Raw genomic sequence first — 20,495 nt, forward strand, 5'->3', positions numbered from 1 at the left:
CAGCCAAGCGTCTCCATCTGAGCAACTCAGGCTGGTCTAAGGCACTGATTGACTGCTTTTGATTCCCTAACGTGGTTTTAAAAAAAGGAAAAGGAAAGTTGTTTCTGAGAAAAGCCATTCTGAATCTGGGGTTATATTTGAATGCTCTAGTTCCAGGTGATGGATACCTACGCAAAGCAAACAGTCATAAGCAAAACAGGGATTTTCTTGGTCTGTGTTAAGTGGACCAGTTTCAGGCATGGCTGGATCAAGGGGCCCAACCAGTCCTGGTTCTGTGTGGCTTCTTCACCTCTTGGCTCTGCTTCACCTGGAGTCCTAGGTTTGGACGGAGGCAGGTCTCTGTGTGGCAGGAAAGATGGCTGCTAGCAATTGGTAATCCAAGAGGAAGAGAGATACGGTTTTTTGGAGCATCCTTAAACCAGTGCTTGTGGGAAGATTCTGATTGGCTCTGCCTGGGTCATGGGCCTACTCTTGGACCAATGACTATGTCCAGGAGATGGCGTTCTGTGATTGGCCCACTCCGGGCCACGTGTCCAGATGTGTAGCAAGGGGATGGGCAGGCGGCAGTGGTGGTACTGCTGCTGCAGCTGGGGTGCCCTGAATGCATAACCTACCATGATCATGTCCAGTGGGTGAAGGGTAGTTCCCTGAAGGAAGAGGTTCGGGCTGAAGAAAACAGATCCACGGCAGCAGTGAAACGCACTAGGGCTTGGTGACAAGTGTTAGAGGACCCCAGTTCTAATGATCATGCATGAGCTCGTGAGCTGCGCACTGTTATATGAGTGTGTGTCCTGGACACCAGCTCTAACGATCATGCGTGAGCTCGTGAGCTGTGCACTGTTATATGAGTGTGTGTCCTGGACTCCAGTTCTAATGATCATGTGTGAGCTGCGCACTGTTATATGAGTGTGTGTCCTGGACTCCAGCTCTAATGATCATGCATGAGCTCGTGAGATGCGCACTGTTATATGAGTGTGTGTCCTGGACTCCAGTTCTAATGATCATGCGTGAGCTGCGCACTGTTATATGAGTGTGTGTCCTGGACTCCAGCTCTAATGATCATGCATGAGCTCGTGAGCTGCACACTGTTATATGAGTGTGTGTCCTGGACTCCAGCTCTAATGATCATGCATGAGCTCGTGAGCTGCGCACTGTTATATGAGTGTGTGTCCTGGACTCCAGCTCTAATGATCATGCGTGAGCTCGTGAGCTGCGCACTGTTATATGAGTGTGTGTCCTGGACTCCAGCTCTAATGATCATGCGTGAGCTCGTGAGCTGCGCACTGTTATATGAGTGTGTGTCCTGGACTCCAGCTCTAATGATCATGCGTGAGCTGCACACTGTTATATGAGTGTGTGTCCTGGGTGTGGGGGATGTAGTATCTGCCTTGCCCTGATGCGCCTGGTTTTGAGCACTGCAGGAGGAATAAGGTGCTTCCTGTCCCAAGGTGGGGGTGGGGAGGAGCGTGTGTAGACTGGAGATGGCCAGCCTCCTTGCTGCCTGAGCTGCCTGGATCCCACCGCAGGAGTTAGGGTCTGGAGTGGAGGGTACCATAACGTGGGCAGTGAGGTTCAGGGCAGCCCGCCGCTCAGGCCGGCAGAGCCCGCAGAACCGCCTCGGGTCAGGGCACAGGGTACAGGAAGTGCACAAACAAGGGGTCCTGACCTGGAGGACTTGGAATCTCGGCAGGAAGAGGACCGCTACAGGCTGATGCTCAGTCGCAGTGACAGTGAGAACATAGCCAGTAACTACTTCCGGCCCAAGCGGGCCAGCCAGATCCTCGGCACGGACCCCATGAAGAGCCTGGGTGAGCATCCCGCCTGCCTCCTGCCCTCCAGCCCCTCCCTGAGCGCTCTGGAGTCACACAGGCCGGGCCAGGAACCCCTTTCCCTCTCTGAGCCTGTTTCCTCCACTGTAAACTGAGGGGAGCTGCCTCCTCATGTGATCGGTGAGACGAGGTGGGGAGTGCCTCCCATCTCCTGTCCCCCTCCATTTCCTGGGGGGCGAGGTGCCAAGTTGGATCCTCTATCTTCCTGACACACAGCAGGCCCTTAGCACATGGCCGGGCCCCAGCCTGGGCTTGCCCAGGACTCGGTCAGTTCCTCACCAGCTTCTTCAGATGGCAACTCATTCCCAAAGCAGGGCAATCAGGACCACAAAAGCAAAACACGATTTTACAAGCAAGAGTTGAAAGCCACTTTGCTCTTAAAACTGAAACCAAAGACACTGAGCTTCCAATCCAATACCAATTAAAAAGCAAATCTCAGATCTGTCCTGAGGTTGTTTGAGAGACAGAGTGGGTGGAGGTGAGGAGTGAGGAGAGGAAAGCTGGACTGTGAAGAAACTCACATCCCATGAGTACCTGGCATCGTGCCTATGTTGCAGATGAGAAAACCGAGGCTGAGAGAAGCAGCTCCCCAAGGTTACCCTCCCATGAAGTGACGGAGCAGGGTTTTGCAGCAGGCTTGTCTGGCTTGACACCCCAGGCTGCACAGTCTGAGGCTTGAAAATTCATGCACCCAGACCAGACCCTTTGGGCAGAGATGCAGTGCTGGGCCCAAGGCCTCAGCCAGAGCAGCTCTCAGAGCCTGGGGTCCCAGGGCCTCTGGCTGGGGTGGGGGGACCAGACTCTGTACCCCACACACAGTCTTTCCTCTCCATCCCCCGCATCCTGGCCAACAGCGTGTCTCCCTTCTGTGCTTTTCCGCAGCACACCACAGCTCCCCACCAGGCCTCAGCTCCCCGCTCGGTGGCGGCTCAGCCATCCCACCTGCCCAGGCCCCGGAAATGCCCCAGCCTCGGCCCTTCCGCCTCGAGTCCCTCGACATCCCCTTCACCAAGGCCAAGCGTAAGAAAAGCAAAAGCAGCTTTGGCGGTGAGCCTCTGTGAACACACTGCCAGCTGCCGCCCTGCCCTTGGGCTCCCGTGAGACTGCCAGGCCCCCCAGGGCAGCTCCAGCCAGGCCTCCTCCCGCCTGCCCCCAACAGTGACCGGGGCACCCAAGGGGGTCTGTCCCTGGGAAGGCTCACTCCCCTCTCTGCTACCCAGAGAGCCCACTCTGCCCAGGGTGTGAGCCCCTGGACCATCCTTGGAGATAGCTGCTCCCCACGCCACACCAGTGTTCCCATCGGCCCACCGCCGTGCCCACCAGTGCGGTTCCATGCCTCCCTGGGTTCAGAAACCTCAGCTCTGCCTCCAGGCCTTCATCAGCATCCTGCAGAGTCCGGTGGCCTCCACGTGGATCAAGATCAGCACCTTGGCAGTTGAACACTCTTCCTCTGTCCAGTAGGCCCCACTTGGTGGGGAAGCCCTGTGGGGCGGGCCCAGGGGTCCTGGAGCAGCTGGTCTGCGGCCCAGGGGAGGCCATTCCACATTAAGCTGCCCTAATAAACTGCCTTTTACCGACGACTGCTCTTCTCCGGTCCTCAGACAGCGTCCCCACGGCCCCTCCCTGGCCTTCTTGGGGAAGCTCTTTTGGAGCAGGGCTTCTTTTGTGTATGTATGTACGTTTGTGTTTACTTTTGGCTGTGCTGGGTCTTCGCACCTGCACACGGGCTTTCTCTAGTTGGGGTGAGTGGAGGCTCCTCTTCATTGCGATGCACAGGCTTACTGTGGTGACTCCTGTAGCAGAGCAGGGCTCTGGGCACACGGGCTTCAGTAGTTGTGGTTCATGGGCTTAGTGGCTCTGTGGCATGTGGCATCTTCCTGGACCAGGGATCTGTCCGGTGTCCCCTACATTGGCCGTCCAATCCTTAACCACTGAGCCACCAGGGAAGCCTGGAGCAGGGGTTCTTAACAGCCTGCAGACTCCAGGTCTCTGCAACTCCCTGCAATTTTGAGTATAAGTGCAGCTTTTTCAGCAGAGAGCATATAAATGTGAACCGGTGTTAGATTCTTGAAGGATCTGTGACCCAGGAGAGCAGACTCCTTGTTTTGGGAAATAGGGGCCACATCTGGCTGAGGTCCAGAGAAGACCCAGGTCTTGATGCCCTCAGGGGCTGTGTTGGAACCGTGCGTGCTAACATCGCTAGAAATGAATCCAGGCCATCCCAGTTGCCTAAGACTGACCCATCCCCTTGCCCATTGTATCCCAGGCCTGCTCTGTGGGAGGGGCCCAGTCTGAGGGAAAAGGCTTTGGTGCTGTCCTGAGCCTCATTTCACACTGAGCATCTGTGAAATGGGGATAATACCAACCCCACAGGGTTATTGTGAAGGTTAAATGAGATAGTGTATAGAGTTCTTTGTGCAATCTCCAGGGGATCTTCCCAACCCAGGGATCAAACCCAGGTCTCCCGCATTGCAGGCAGATTCTTTACCAGCTGAGCCACCAGGGAAGCCCAAGAATACTGGAGTGGGTAGCCTATCCCTTCTCCAGCAGGTCTTCCTGACCCAGGAATCAAACCGGGGTCTCCTGCATTGCAGGCAGATTCTTTACCAACGGAGCTATCGGGGAAGCCCTCACAGGGTTACTGTGAAGGTTAAATGAGATAGTGTGTAGAGTTCCTGCTGCATAGCAGGTGCTGTTAGTCCTCCAGTCCTCCCCTTCATATTTTGTATTAACTACTGTGGTACCTGCCCCAAGCTACTTGCCTGGGCCAAGGAGCTCATGTTCTGGAGAAGCCAGGGCAGAAGGTGCTTAGGAAACCCAGAGATCAGCCTAAGGGGAGGCAGGCTGCAGTGCACCCTTTGAGCAAGAGAATGCAAAATCAGGTTTGTATGGGGAATAGTGTCCTTGTGAAGGGAGCAGCAGTGGGTGGGGCTACCACGAAGGATGGAGAAGATCCCTTAAGATGGGAATGTGGGGAGAGGGTTCCTGGTAGAGTGGTCCTCGTGAACAAAAGGCAGGAGGTGGGAAGATCAGGGTATGTAAAAGGTGGGAGGAGACCTGTTCCATGGAAGCCCTGAGCAGGGACCGAGAGGAGATAAGGCTGCCGAGATGAGTTTAGGTGCAGACCTGCGTGAAGAGCCTCTGGATTCTGTGAGCTGTGGCCAACTGCTCAGTGACTGCCTACACCATCGGGTCTCAGTGAGAAGTGGACTGATGTGGCAATCATGGGCTGAAGGGCAGGAGGGCTGGGCTGTGGGGCAGGAGTTCCGGGAGCAGTCATTGGGGATTGAGAGCAGGATTGGTTGAAGAGAAGCGCAGAGGGAGGTTCTGACTTTTGCCCCCACGTTCTTGGTTCGGTTGACAAGTAGAATACATCAGAAAAGAATGGCTGCCTTCTCTCCACAGTTACCTTCGCCATTCACTCCAGGATTGGGGCTGAGCCCTAGAGAACAGCTAAGTCCTGGAGATGCTTGTGGTTGCTTTTACTTAGACCCGTGGTGGTCTGAGAGCTGGCTGCCCTCTGTCAGTTCAGAAGGGGTGTGGGGCCAGCCCGCCAGGCTCCTCTGTCCATGGATTCTCCAGGAAAGGTACTGGAGTGGGTTGCCATTTCCTTCTCCAGATCTTCCTGACCTAGGTTACAAACCTGGGTCTCCTGCATTGTAGGTGGATTCTTTACTGACGGAGCTACAAGGGAAGCCCCAAAAAGTTACCCTGAAAGTCGCTCAGCCAACTCTTTGCGACTCCATGGACTGCAGCCCGCCAGGTTCTTCTGTTCATGGAAACCTCCAGGCAAGAATACTAGAGTGAGTTGCAATTTCCTTCTCCAGGGGAATCTTCCCGACCCAGGGATCGAACCTAGGTATCCCGCACTGCAGGCAGATTCTACCCTCTGAGCCACCAGGAGAAGCAGCCTGGAAACCGGAGAAGCGCCCAGGTTACAGGGCTGGTGCGAGCATGCGCCCAGCTACAGGTTCTGAATGTATGCCCAGTCCACACTGCCTCCGGCCTGCGGGTGGGCCGCGCCCGCGCCAAGGCCCTGCGCCCATGAGCAGCGGGAGAGATTCCGGCCCTCTTCCCGCAGCCCCCACGCCCGCGACCCGTCCCCGGCCTTTTTCCAACCATCTCCTCCCTGGAGAGAGTGGAAGTGGGGCCTGGTTCCAGTCGAACCTGTCCCGGGCCAGCGAACCTCCAGCCCGGACCCCGACCCGAACGCCGCGGCCGAGTCCAGGACCAATCGGATGAGGAGGCGGGAGCCGGCAGGGACTCCGGCGGGAGTCGGCAATGGGCGGAACCCAAGGGCTCTCGGCCCTACTGACTGGCCGCGGCCGCACAGCTGTCTCTCTAGGATTGAGCTTTTTCCTCTCGGGGGGGCGGGACTGCGCGCCGCTTTCACCAATAGTGTGCCGAGAATCCGCCTCTCACAGGGACATTTCCGGCCGGGTTCCTCGCGCCTCGCCGTCCAAGCAGAGGTTCCGGACGCCCGGCTCCGGCGTTTTCGAACCACTTCCGGGTGACACTCCAAGACAACGAGCCACGATTGGGCGACGGTGGAAGGGGCACTTCCGGTGCCCAGGCGTCTGGTTTCTTTGGAACAGGAAGATGGCGACCCGCGCGGCCCGTGTGTGGTCCGGCTGGTGGCTGCTGCTGCTGCCTTTGCTTGGCCTGGCCGGCGCCAGCGGTCCCCGCACCTTGGTACTGCTGGACAACCTCAACCTCCGGGAGACGCATTCGCTTTTCTTCCGGAGCCTGAAGGGTGAGATTGGGGCCCGATGGATTGGCAAGGTCCCTGAGCCCGGAGACACCGACCCCTCTCCCTCCCACCCGAGCTGGCCTTCCAGGTCTGACCTGCCGCCAGGGGGCTGGTGGGGGAACGGGGGTGGGGCAGGACGGTCATGGTCTCTGCAGTGGTGGTTCCTCTTTGCCTCCTATGTGCCTCAGCTCCCTCGTTCTCTTTTTCCAGATCGCGGCTTTGTACTCACATTCAAGACCGCAGATGACCCCAGCCTGTCCCTCATTAAGTACGGGGAGTTTCTTTATGACAATCTCATCATTTTCTCCCCTTCGGTAGAAGGTAAGGGCTGCGGGTCGCCCCAGAACTCTGATTTATCAGCTGTCTTTAGGATCGTGGGCATTCCTGGGATGGAATGGGTCGCCAGCCCTGGGCGCTGCTGCTCCCAGAGAAGAGAAATGCTAACGCTCAGTTGGTAAAGAATCTGCCTGAAATGCAGAAGACGGTTCGATTCCTCGGTCAGGAAGATCTGTTGGAGAAGGGATAGACTACCGACTCCGGTATTCTTGGGCTTCCCTTGTGGCTGAGCTGGTAAAGAATCCACCTGCAATGCGGGAGACCTAGGTTGGGAGATCCCCTGGAGAAGGGAAAGGCTACCCACTCCAGTATTCTGGGCTGGAGAATTCCAGACTCTATAGTCCATGGAGTTACAAAGAGTCGGACACGATTGAGTGACTTTCATTTCACTTCACTTCACTCTGGGCTTAGGAGAGGATATGTCCTTACCAGAAGACAGAGCTAAAGACTGTGGGATCAAGTGTTGTTGCAGACCTTAGAACTCCTGGCTCTGCTACTCTGAGAAGTGGGTTTTCTCCATTAAAGGGCCTGATAAGAAAGATGAACAGTTCCTTCACCGTTGCGCCCCCCGCCCCCTTAGGTTTGCCTGTCTGGAAAGAGAAAATGGCTGTACCATAAGTATGATTTTCTGTAAAGGGGCATTGGTGGTAGTTGATCCTGAGAATTCAGATGGAGTCCTAGTTAGACTGAGAATAACCTTTAGTGATTACCTAGTCCAAACCCCTATTTGAGGCTGGGTGCATATATCCAGGGCTTAGCAGAAGACTCGTTGTTGAACCAAACGAACATCTTCACTAGATTTTCCAGTTGACATTCCTGTGACAGCTTACTATTTTAGCTTACTATTTTATTTCAATCTGCCACTGTACAACTCTGTTAAGAAGATCATGTATTAAGCTGAAATTTGTTTCCTACTTCCTGCTTTGTTTATTGGGGCAAGGAGGAAAAGGGTTTCTGATACTCCCCAGGGCCTAAGAGAATAGGTCTAATGCTTATTTTGCTTAGAGGCATAGCCTTTGCATGATCAGGTCCTGAGTTATTCGGTTGTTTCTTCTCCAGACTAAATATCCCCAGTTCTTTGGCTGTTTCCCTCTTTGTTGTGCTTTTTCAGTGAGCATCCTAGTCATTCTCTTCTTTAGTGGCTTCAGTTTATCTTTTTCTCAGAGGACACAAGTTGTCCCTGTCCGGGGTAAGTCAGGACTGCCATCTCTCTGTTCAGCTCATGAAGCTTAGGAAGGCTGCCTCTTCACTGGCATCGACTTTCTTTTCTGTGGTTCATGTGAGATTGGGATCTGCCAAACCCCTGATGTATTTTCCCCTAGGTTCCCATTACTTGATGAGGTGCTCCCAACGCCCCTGTAACATGTGCCTTTGGAATTGGCTTTTAGAGGCAAGTTCAGTTGTGCATTAAAATCTTCAAGTTGGCTAGGCAGGCGAATGATGCCTTTAGCAGGTTAAGTGGTGTTTGCTGGATTGCTGTGTTGGAACTCTGAAAGCAGTACTGAATAGTGACAGAGCCTGCCCTTGAGGAGTCTTTCAACCTGTGAGGAAATAAAAATAAGGACTTGAAATGAGTTCCCAAGCCACATGTCAGAACGTCCAAGATGGAGTGGAGGGACTGTCTGAGTTGTGCTTAGAAGGGTCACTGAGGGGGAGGGAAGTGGCAGAGGTGGGCTGAGGAGGCTGAGGTTGGCTGCTGTGAGTGGGAGAAATGGCAGAGCCTAAGATACTGCTTCAGAAATCGGGGTCATTTCCGTACCCACTTCGCGATCTTTACCACTTTCCATATTTGTGATAGTAATGTTTTTCTTCAAATTGACCTGCTTTAAAAAAAAACCCAGTTTAAAAGAAAACTAGTAATGAACCCCTTGTCACCACTGAAGATGGAAAGCCAGTACTCTACCATCGATTGATTTCTGTGGAGGAAAATATAAACAGAATGAATGCAGTGCTGTCAAGTTCTAGCTGATTCTTGACCTGCTGAAGGCTTTGGACCTGAGGCATCCTCTTAAAAGAGGAGATGAGCTGGTTGAGAGAAGTGTTAAGGCCAGTATTGAACTGTGACCATTCTTGATGGAGAAAGTAGGGAAAACAAATGGAATAATGTCTCTGAGATTCAGTGTTATTTGAAGCCCTGCCCGGCATCTCTGTGGTCAACTTTTCTGCCTCTTGCAGGGTGGGGACCGATCTTGAGGGAAACCGTCTCAGACACCCCTAGGGAAAAGGCTAGCATGTTCTGGAGGTCGGGGGTGTTCAGGATAAGTCGTGTCCAGGATAAAGGCTCTTGAGTGCCCTTCTGTGGTACTGTGACTACTAGGCCCTCTTAGGTGTGAGGACCCCAGCCTGGCTGCCTCCTCCACGTGTCAGTTGGTTCCTTGCTCTTCTGGGATCTGGAAACTCTGAAGGCACGTGCAGTAATGGCTACAGGAGAAGGATCCTTAGCCTGTCCTCGGTACCCGGGAAACACTGGATCCTTGTTTTATAGATGGGGAAACGGGCTTAGAAAGGTGAAGGGGTTGCCTGGATTTGTTGTTTTTCAATCACTCAGTCGTGTCTGACTCTCTGTGACCCCATGGACTGCAGCACGCCAGGCCTCCCTGTCCATCACCAACTCCCGGAGTTTACTCAAACTCACGTCCATCGAGTCAGTGATGCCATCTAACCATCATCCTCTGTCGTCCCCTTCTCCTCTGCCTTCAGTCTTTCCCAGCGTCAGGGCCTTTTCCAGTGAGTCGGCACTTCACATCAGGTGGCCAAAGTACTAGAGCTTCAGCTGCAGCCTCAGTCCTTCCAATGAATATTCAAGATTGATTTAAGATCAACTGGTTTGATCTCCTTGCAGTCCAAGAGACTCTTAAGAGTTTTCTCCAACACCACAGTTCAAAAGCATCAATTCTTCAGTGCCCAGCCTTCTTTATGGTCCAGCTCTCACATCTGTACACGACTAATGGAAAAACCGTTACCCTTGACTAGATGGACCTTTGTTGACGAAGTGATGTCTCTGCTTTTCAACATGCTGTCTAGGTTTGTCATACTTTTTCTTCCAAGGAGCAAGCGTCTTTTAATTGCAGGGCTGCAGTCACCATCTGCAGTGATTTGGGAGCCTAAAAAAATAAAGTCTGTCACCCTTTCCATTGTTTCCCCATCTATTTGCCATGAAGTGATGGGACCAGATGCCATGATCAGGAGTTTTTGGAATGTTGAGTTTTAAGCTAGCTTTTCACTCTCCTCTTGCACTTTCATCAAGAGGCTCTTTAGTTCCTCTTCGCATTCTGCCATAACAGTGATGTCATCTGCATATCTGAGGTTATTGCTATTTCTCCCAGCAGTCTTGATTCCAGCTTGTGCTTCATCCAGCCTGACATTTCTCATGATGTACTTTGCGTAGAAGTTAAATAAGCAGGGTGACAATATACAGCCTTGACTTAGTCCTTTCCTGATTTCGAACCAGTCTGTTGTTCCATGTCTGGATCTCACTTTTGCTTCTTGACCTGCATACAGATTTCTCAGGAGGTAGGTAAGGTGGTCTGGTATTCCCATCTCTTTAAGAATTTTCCACAGTTTGTGGTAATCCACACAGTCTTCGGCTTTAGTGTAGTCAATGAAACACAGGTAGATGTTTTTCTGGAATTTGCTTTTTCTGTTATCCAACAGATGTTGGCAATTTGACCTCTGGTTCCTCTGCCTTTTCTTCTTAATTTTATTTTATTTTTAAACTTTACATAATTGTATTAGTTTTGTCAAATATCAAAATGAATCCGCCACAGGTATACATGTGTTCCCCATCCTGAACCCTCCTCCCTCCTCCCTCCCCATACCATCCCTCTGGGTCGTCCCAGTGCACTAGCCCCAAGCATCCAGTATCGTGCATCGAACCTGGACTGGCAACTCGTTTCTTACATGATATTTTACATGTTTCAGTATTCTCCCAAATCTTCCCACCCTCTCCCTCTCCCACAGAGTCCATAAGACTGTTCTATACATCAGTGTCTCTTTTGCTGTCTCATACACCGGGTTATCGTTACCATCTTTCTAAATTCCATATATATGCGTTAGTATACTGTATTGATGTTTTTCCTTCTGGCTTACTTCACTCTGTATAATAGGCTCCAGTTTCATCCACCTCTGCCTTTTCTTAATCCACCTTGAACATTTGGAACGTCTCAGTTCACGTAATGTTGAAGCCTGGCCTGGAGAATTTTGAGCATTACTTTGGTAGCGTGTGAGGTGACTGCAATTGTGTGGTAGTTTGAGCATTCTTTGGCATTGCCTTTCTTTGGGATTGGAATGAAGACTGACCTTCTCCAGTCCTGTGGCCACTGCTGAGTTTTCCAAATTTGCTGGCATATTGAGTGCAGCACTTTCACAGCATCATCTTTTAGGATTTGAAATAACTCAGCTGGAATTCTATCACCTCCACTAGCTTTGTTGGTAGTAATGCTTTTTATTTTATTTTATTTTTTTTTTAATTTTACTTTTAAACTTTACAATATTGTATTGGTTTTGCCAAATATCAAAATGAATCTGCCACAGGTATACATGTGTTCCCCATCCTGAACCCTCCTCCCTCCTCCCTCCCCATACCATCCCTCTGGGTCGTCCCAGTGCACCAGCCCCAAGCATCCAGTATCGTGCATTGAACCTGGACTGGCGACTCGTTCCACGTATGATATTATACGTATTTCAATGCGATTCTCCCAAATCATCCCACCCTCTCCCTCTCCCACAGTGTCCAAAAGACTGTTCTATACATCAGTGTCTCTTTTGCTGTCTGGGTTATTGTTACCATCTTTTTAAATTCCGTATATATGCGTTAGTATACTGTATTGGTGTTTTTCTTTCTGGCTTACTTCACTCTGTATAATAGGCTCCAGTTTCATCCACCTCATTAGAACTGATTCAAATGTATTTTTTTAATGGCTGAGTAATACTCCATTGTGTATATGTACCACAGCTTTCTTATCCATTCATCTGTTGATGGACATGTAGGTTGCTTCCATGTCCTGGCTATTATAAACAGTGCTGTGATGAACATTGGGGTACACGTGTCTCTTTCAATTCTGGTTTCCTCAGTATGTATGCCCAGCAGTGGGATTGCTGGATCATAAGGCAGTTCTATTTCCAGTTTTTTAAGGAATCTCCACACTGTTCTCCATAGTGGCTGTACTAGTTGGCATTCCCTGTTGGTAGTAATGCTTTTTGAGACCCACTTGACTTTGGACTCCAGGATGTCTGGCTCTAGGTGAGTGATCACACCATCCTGGTTATCTGAGTCATGAAGATCTTTTTAGTATAGTTTTTCTGTGTATTTTTGTGAACTCTTTTTAATATCTTCTGCTTCCGTTGGGTCCATACCATTTCTGTCCTTTATTGTGCCCATCTTTGCATGAAATGTTCCCTTGGTGTCTCTTAATTTTCTTGACGAGATCTCTAGTCTGCATTCTATTGTTTCCTCTATCTCTTTGCATTGATCACTGAGGAAGGCTTTCTTCTCTCTCCTCGCTATTCTTTGGACTCTGCATTCAGATGGGCGTAACTTTCCTCTTCTGCTTGGACTTTTACTTTTCTTTCTCAGCTATTTGAAAGGCCTTCTTAGACAACCATTTTGCCTTTTTGCATTTCTTTTTCTTGGGGATGGTTTTGATCACCGCCTCCTGTACAGTGTCACGAACCTCCATCCATAGTTCTTCAGGCACTCTATTAGATCTAATCCCTTGAATCTGTTTGTCACTTCCACTGTATAAGTGTAAGGGATTTGATTTCGGTCATATCTGAATGGTGTAGTGGTTTTCCCTACTTTTCTTCAATTTAGGTCTGAATTTTGCAATACGTAGTTCATGAGCTCAGCTCCCAGTCTTGTTTTTGCTCACCGTATAGAGCTTCTCCAACTTCGACTGCAAAAAATATAAATTAGTCTGATTTCGGTATTGACCATCTGGTGACGTCCATGTGTAGAGTTGTCTCATGTTGTTGGAAGAGGATGTTTGCTATGAGTACTGCATTCTTTTGAGAAAACTCTGTTAGCCTTTTCCCTGCTTCATTTTGTACTCCAAGGCCAAACTTGCCTGTTACTCCTCCAAGTGTTTCTTGACTTACTACTTTTGCATTTCAGTCCCCTATGATGAAAAGGATATCATTTTTTGGTTTTAGTTTTAGAAGGTCTTGTAGATCTTCATAGAACTGTTCAGTTTCTTTGACATTAGTGGTTGGAATATAGACTTGAATTACCATGATATTGAATGGTTTGCTTTGGAAACGAACAGAGATCATTCTGTCGTTTTTGAGTTTGTACCCTAGTACTGCATTTCAGACTCTTGTTGACTATGAGGGCTACTCCACTTCTTGTAAGGGATTCTTGCCCACAGTAGTAGATATAATGGGTATCTGAGTTAAATTTGCCCATTCCTGTCCATTTTAGTTCACTGACTCCTATAATGTCGATGTTCACTCTTGTCATCTCCTGTTTAACCACTTCCAATTTACCTTGATTCATGGACCTAACATTCTAGTTCCTATGCAGTATTGCTCTTTACAGCATCGCACTTTCCTTGCACCACCAGACATATCCACAACTGGATGTTTCCACTTTGGCTCAGCCTCTTTATTCCTTCTGGAGCTATTTTCCCATTCTTCTCCAGTGGCATATTGGGCACCTCCTGACCTGGGTAGTTCATCTTTCAGTGTCATATCTTTCTGCCTTTTCATACTGTTCACTGGGTTTTCAAGGCATGATGCCTGGAGTTAAGCCCAGGTATCTCAGTTTCATTCATACGGAAGTGAGAGTTGGACCATAAAGAAAGTTGAGGTCTGAAGAATTAATGCTTTTGAACCGTGGTGTTGCAGAAGACTCTTGAGAGTCCCTTGGACTGCAAGGAGATCCAACCAGCCCATCCTAAAGGAAATCAGTCCTGAATATTCATTGGAAGGACTGATGTTGAAGCTGAAACTCCAATACTTTGGCTACGTGATGCGAAGAGCTGATTTGTTGGAAAGACCCTGATGCTGGGAAATATTGAAGAAGGGGACGACGGAGGATGAGATGGTTAGGCAGCATCACCAGCTCAAGGGACATGGATTTGAGCAAACTCTGGGAGATAGTGGAGGACAGAGGAGCCTGGTGTGCTGCAGTCCATGGGGTTGCAAAGAGTTGGACACAACTTAGTGACTAAACAACAGTAAATCATCAATTTCCTAGTCTGTCACTATGCTGGAGTTTCAGCAGCAAGCTTCCTGACACTTTGGGCTGGATGATTTTGTCTTGTGGGCACTGTCTTGGTCAGTGCAGTGTCCTGAGCCCCGACCCCCCAGGTGGCAGCAGCCTGCTTCCCCTGGTGACAAGAAACATCTGCGGGTATTGCCTTGAGTGGCGGAATCACCTTGCTGGGAACCCCTGTGCTGGACCAAGCAGCTGTTTTACGTTGTAAGGATCTGCCTGGCCTCTCTGGAGGAGGCTGGGTGGACGGCTCGGTGTGGGGTAAGGGCTTGAGCGCCCCCCACCCCTGACTAAGATGTTCTGTAGATTGGTAAGGTACTGTGCTTTTCTTTCTCCTGAAAATCAGCGCTCAGAAAAGAGGGCCGTTCTCACGTTTGCGTCGTTACAGACTTACGTGGTGAGCTCATTTCTAAGTGCCCAGTGGATGTGGTGGGCAGACTTGCGTGCCCAGCCGGCGTGAACGGCACCTCCAGCCTTCCAGTTGCTCGGGCAGAGATCTTGGCGCCGTCCTTCGTGCCTCCCTCATCAGGCTTGGCCCTTGACGTGGGGGCGCAGGGCTGCCCTGCTTCCTCCCCCTCCACTGCTGGGGTCCAGACACCACTCTTCACTGCCTGGGTGATTGCAGTGGTCCCCTGTCTCTGTGTCCATCCTCACCCCTGTTCCTGATTCCCCTCATAGCCACCAGAACCATCCTTTAAAGGTACAAGGAGATTATCTTGGTCTCCTGCTCAGAGCCCTCGGTGGCTCCCCCTGTGGCCACTGTCACAGAGCCCACAGAAGCGGCAGTGCCCGGCTCCCTCTGCTGCGCCTCACCCCTTTGTCACACTGAGCTCCTCCCTGGTGGCGAGTCGCCCACCTCGGGGCCTTGCACCTGCCGTTCTCGGTGCCCGGGTGCTCGCGTCCCAGATGCCTCGCTCGCTCACTCACACACACGTGCCTGGCGTCTCCCTGGCCAGCACACATGTACGCCAGCCCCTTGTCCTGCCTTTTCTTCTCAGCACACAGGAAGCAATTTCACATAACGAAAAGGTGAGTTACTGAGCACTCTAGCCGCTGCTTCATGTTGAGCCTCAGGGGTGCCTGTGGGGAGGGCCCTTGAGGGCGTCCCTGGCGGCTCAGACGGCAAAGAATCCGCCTGCAATGCGGGAGACCTGGGTTCCGTCCCTGGGTGGGGAAGACCCCCTGGAGGAGGGCCTGGCAGCCCACTCCAGTATCCTTGCCTGGAGAATCCCCAGGACAGAGGAGCCTGGCGGGCTGTAGACCATGGGGTCGCAGAGCATCTGACACGACTGAGCGACCCAGCACTCGAGCCTGCTGCGGCCCCCGCAGTGCCAGTTCTGGGTGCTTATGGCCGTCCCCTGACCCTCTGGCCAGAAAAGGCTGTGGTCTTACAGGTGCTGAAAGTTCATGTGCCTTTTTGGAGCTCACTTTAAAACAGTGTATGAAGTGGTCCTGTTGTGACTGCTGGACCTGGGTTAACGGGGAAACTTCTCGTGTCGGGCAGAGCACTGCCCGGGTCACGTGACTGCACATCCTGAGGCTCAGGAGCGCCCCTTCTCAGGCGGGCGCACTGAGGTGAGGTCGATGGGCTCTGGAGAGCGGCCAGGGGCCCAGGAGTGGCTCGAGTGAAGACAAAGGTACTGATGGAAAGTGCGGGTGATATGCTGCAAGTTGTTTCACGAAATGGGAGTGAAAAAACGTGGCACTTCTAGACGAATAGTTCGTGTGTGACTTGAAATGTGTATGACTGACTTGACAGCTGTAATTGGTAGGTGTTTGAGTGTTTCATTTGTACTTCTAAAGGTTTATGAATTTGAGCCATTATTCTTGGCTCTTCACACTGAGGAACTGGGAACATTGTCCTGTCGGGACGTGTATGGTAGAGGTCCCTCTTGCTTTGGGCCCCCAGAGGGTGCTATTCTGTAATTGGTTGTGCCTGGTCTCTGGTGTGACTCAGCTGGTTAAGAACTCACGTGCCAATGTTTGATCCCTGGGTGGGGAAGATCCCCTGGAGGGAGGCATGGCAGCCCACTCCAGTATTCCTGCCTGGAGAATCCAATGAACAGGGGAGCCTGGCAGGCTACAGTCCGTGGGGTCACAAAGAGTTGGACACGACTGAAGCAACTTAGCACGGGCTGTGGGTCACCCTCCCCACCCAGATGTCAGAGGAGCAGCAAGAGGAACCTTCTGGGTCCTGAGTCTGGTGCTTCTTTCAGATTTTGGAGGAAATATCAACGTGGAGACCATCAGTGCCTTTATCGACGGTGGAGGCAGTGTCCTGGTGGCTGCCAGCTCAGACATCGGTGAGTCTGGCCCGGGAGGCTGTGGCATTTCCCAGTGTTTCTCCAGGGGGCTGAGAGCTTTACACATGGAAGCTGCCAAATGGGCATTCGCGGTGGGGAGGTGGGGGGAGCCCTGCCAGGGAGGGCGGGCACTGCAGCACCCTTCAGTCCCTCCTGCGCCTCCCGTGACCAGAGCCAGGGAGGTGAGGAGCAGGTCCTGTTTCAGAGCTGGGACCCCTGTTTTTCTTTTCCTTCGTTTTGCTTTTTCCTTTTGTTCTTTTGTTTTTTTGGCGGCTCTGAAAAAAAGAAGGCAAGAGGGAAGATGAACAGATTTTTGTTTCTTATTTTGGACATTTTCAAAGACACTTAGAAGCAGGGAGAGGGGAGTGGGATCCCGAACCCCTTGTACTTAACCACCAGCTGCACTAGTGAGCACCCCCTGGCCACTCGTTTCCCTTCTTCAGTGTGGGTAGGTTTTTAAAACTGTGTTGGGTGGGGTCTTGGTTGGGTGTTGATGAAGAGGAGAGAAACCTTGTAAGTCCAGACTCACCCAGATGAAGTTTGCCCGAGGTACTTGGCTTCAAAGCAAGTTTTTGTGCAGAACCAAGATCACTGTGTACTTGTGGAGGGAGGGGTCAGCTGGTGGTGGTTTATCAGTTTAGATTCTGACTCCGCAGGCAGAACACCATGCTGTTGCCCAGGGGTCGTGGGGGCTGCGCCCGGCTTGGTGACGCCTCAGGGCCTGGGGGTGACTGGTAGTAGAGTGAGTCATGAGGATGCTGGCAGGAGGGACACTGCTCAGCCCAGGGCCCCAGCTTCAGGGCTCAGTCAGGCGTCTGTCGGGTCTGTGCAGGCGACCCTCTCCGAGAGCTGGGCAGTGAGTGTGGGATTGAGTTCGACGAGGAGAAAACAGCTGTCATCGATCATCACAACTATGACGTCTCAGACCTTGGCCAGGTAACCAGCTCAGCCTCGAAACCAGGAGGGGCTTGGGAGGGGCCCCCTGGCTGGGGGACCTTCTCCTGATCCAATTTCCCTCTGCTTGGGCAGCACACGCTCATCGTGGCCGACACAGAGAACCTGCTGAAGGCCCCCACCATTGTTGGGAAATCATCTCTGAATCCCATCCTCTTTCGGGGCGTGGGGTGAGTGAGCAGGAGAGGCTGGCAGAATCCTGGGGGAAGAAGGGGTCCCTTTTGTCGGGAGGCTTTCTTTCCCCTGGAGCACGTGGGTGAGATTAAATGTGACACTGAGTCAGATTCCATCGTCACAGCAAGAGGAGGGCTCGGGGTTTGGCTTTTAAAAGTGTGATGAATTCCTGTGAAGGAGTGGCTACTGAGGGACCCCAGTCCTTTGGGCTCAGTTCTTGGGGGTCAGAGTTGGGCAGTTCTCCTTTCCTTCTCCAGTATGGTGGCCGACCCTGACAATCCTTTGGTGCTGGACATCCTGACGGGCTCTTCCACCTCTTACTCCTTCTTCCCGGATAAACCCATCACCCAGGTGAGGGCCTTTGCAGCCTCGAGGCCTCCCGCTCCTGGGCCTGGGGCAGCACTTTTTATCTGAAAGTGAGCAGCAAGCAGGAGAGCCCCCTTGGCGGTGGGATGAGGAGTGGGTGGGCAGGGTGAGGGCAGCAGCAGGGGGTGGTCTCGGCCTTCCTGGCTGACGGCCTCATGTTGCCACCAGTACCCGCACGCCGTGGGGAAGAACACCCTTCTCATCGCGGGGCTGCAGGCCCGGAACAACGCCCGGGTCATCTTCAGCGGCTCCCTTGACTTCTTCAGCGATGCCTTCTTCAACTCAGCGGTGCAGAAGGCTGCACCCGGCTCCCAGAGGTAAACGCGGGGGCCTGGGGCCACCAAGGGGTAGGTCTGTGTGGACCGGGAGGAGGGAGCCTTTTAGCTAAAAGTGCTGGAGGCTGAGTATCTTCAGGTGCTTTTTTGAAGACTTTGTCACTTTATCGCTTCTGTTGGCAATCTAGACTGTTCATAGTAGTAATGATTTATCTGGAGACGTTTTGGTGGTGGTGGTGGTGGTGGTGGTGGTTTAGTCACTGAGTCGCGTCTGACTCTGCGGCTCCGTGGACTGCAGCACACCAGGCCTCCCTATCCTTCACTATCTCCTGTCACTGATGTTTTGGTAGCTGTGCACCTGTCGTGTAGGTGACACCCAGAGCAGCGTGTCACGCTTGTCATCCTTTCCCGTTTTCCCCTTGAGCAGGATCCCAGATGTGTGTGGCCTTCAGGCAGGGCCTGGCTGGGTGTGGTCTGTCTGGTGCCTGGTGACTGGTTTACCAGGCACCGCTGGAGGGAAGTTGGTCCCCGGCTGCAGCCTCTCCGTTTCTCCTTCTGCAGGTATTCCCAGACTGGCAACTACGAGCTGGCTGTGGCCCTTTCCCGCTGGGTGTTCAAGGAGGAGGGGGTCCTCCGGGTGGGGCCCGTGTCCCATCATCGGGTGGGCGAGACAGCGCCACCCAACGCCTACACCGTCACTGACCTAGTGGTAAGAGCCTGGCGCTGGAGGGACCCTGGGTTTGGGCCAAGTTGATTCCGCTCAAAAGCACTCAACACTTGCATGCTGGGCCTGAAGCGCCCAAACGAGGCTGAATAAGTTCATCTTCACCCTAGGAAGTCAGCTCAGGTGCAGAGAGCCTGGCATATAACTCACCGTCACAGGCGGCCTTCTGTGGAGGAGGTGTGCTTTTGCTGTGGGAACGCAGAGCGGGGAGAGGCTTTACTGGTTTACTCCGCTGGGAGTAGAATTCACATTGAGTGGGGTCTGGAGAATCAGTCAGGAAAGGCTCGCATGGCTACTGGAAGCAGGGCCGCTCAGGCGTGCCAGTGCGCTCAGGGAGAGCACTGTTCGGGGCAGGTCAGAGGGCCAGGCCAGCTGGCTGCGTCTCCACTTTGGGGGTGGGAGACTCCTGCCCGAATCACAGGGGGATTCAGTGCAGCTGAAGGCGAGGCTGTCCTGCCAGGCACTGGCCACCGGGCTTACCCCAGCTGCTTGTCTCAGGAATACAGCATCGTCATTGAACAGCTCTCAGATGGAAAGTGGGTCCCTTTTGATGGCGATGACATTCAGCTGGAGTTTGTCCGCATCGATCCTTTTGTGAGGACCTTCTTGAAGAGGAAAGGTAAGCGCAGCTCTTGCGAGAGACAGCTCTGGAAGCCCATCCCTGCCTCTGTCTGGCTCTCGAGGAGCAGCTCACCGATGGCCCAGGAAGCCCCTCCTGGCTGTATGTCTTGGCTCTTCCCCAGGTGGCAAATACAGCGTCCAGTTCAAGTTGCCTGACGTGTACGGTGTGTTCCAGTTCAAAGTGGATTACAACCGGCTAGGCTACACGCACCTGTACTCCTCCACTCAGGTAAGCCCCCTCCTGCCGCCCTCCACTCCGGGCACTCTCCGCCCCCGCGCCCCGCCCCCGCGCGGCCAGGGCCCGGCACTGCTGCCTTCGCAGGTGTCCGTGCGGCCGCTGCAGCACACGCAGTACGAGCGCTTCATCCCCTCGGCCTACCCCTACTACGCCAGCGCCTTCTCCATGATGCTCGGGCTCTTCATCTTCAGCGTCGTCTTCCTGCACATGAAGGAGAAGGAGAAGTCCGACTGAGAGGCTGGCGCCCTGCACTCCTGGCAACAGAGTCGGAGGGTTTTCATAGGATTGGTTTTCTTCTGCCTTTCTGGTGGTTTTTGGTTTTTTTTTTAAGCCACGGACAATGGTACAGCATTACCTCAGTGGGAGATGGAACATTGAGTACCAGAGGGTGGGGGTTAGGGAATAATTTGTTTTTCCACCTTTAACGCTGTGTATTTTTTCATATGTGACGTCAACTCTTATTTCTAAAATAAAGAGAAACATGGCCCTCACATTTCATCTGACCCCTGTTGTACTTTGCTGATGGGGCAGGGGGATGCTGTTGAGAAATGACGGGTACAAAGTAGTAAGTGGCCCTTTTTAGTTTTGCTGAAGTCTGGAAATGACACAGCTGCTGAATGTCAAGGGGAGTGAAGTAAGGTTAATAAAGGCCAGTGGGGACATCACAGAGATGGGAAAGCTAGGGTAACAGCACTGGACTTTAATAGAATTA

General features: G+C 52.3%; 2 protein-coding genes and 1 long non-coding RNA gene across 3 annotated transcripts in view; 2 read left to right on the forward strand and 1 right to left on the reverse strand.

Moving 5' to 3' along the window:
- Positions 1–3,406, forward strand: part of KIF17 (kinesin family member 17) — a gene marked incomplete in the record, with an annotated part of 50,988 nt that extends 47,582 nt beyond the window's left edge. The window contains 2 exon segments of the mRNA NM_001105212.1: positions 1,673–1,808; positions 2,712–3,406. Of these exon segments, the coding sequence (NP_001098682.1) occupies positions 1,673–1,808; positions 2,712–2,890 (315 nt within the window).
- Positions 3,407–6,419: 3,013 nt separating this feature from the next.
- DDOST (dolichyl-diphosphooligosaccharide--protein glycosyltransferase non-catalytic subunit) lies at positions 6,420–20,276 on the forward strand. The gene is given in 11 exon segments (NM_001101073.1): positions 6,420–6,582; positions 6,790–6,900; positions 16,345–16,431; positions 17,264–17,367; positions 17,461–17,555; positions 17,817–17,910; positions 18,094–18,242; positions 18,762–18,909; positions 19,423–19,543; positions 19,668–19,774; positions 19,868–20,276. Coding segments are annotated over 11 exon segments (1,320 nt in total). The 5' UTR covers positions 6,420–6,428; the 3' UTR covers positions 20,018–20,276.
- Positions 7,838–17,268, reverse strand: LOC112443422 (uncharacterized). Its single transcript, XR_003031779.2, has 2 exons — positions 16,961–17,268; positions 7,838–16,706 (listed from the first exon to the last, which is right to left on the reverse strand). It is a non-coding gene; the product is annotated as an uncharacterized lncRNA (long non-coding RNA).
- Positions 20,277–20,495: the final 219 nt, after the last annotated feature.

The sequence above is a fragment of the Bos taurus genome, chromosome 2, assembly GCF_002263795.3.
Source record: "Bos taurus isolate L1 Dominette 01449 registration number 42190680 breed Hereford chromosome 2, ARS-UCD2.0, whole genome shotgun sequence".
In the NCBI taxonomy this organism is placed as follows: domain Eukaryota; kingdom Metazoa; phylum Chordata; class Mammalia; order Artiodactyla; family Bovidae; genus Bos; species Bos taurus.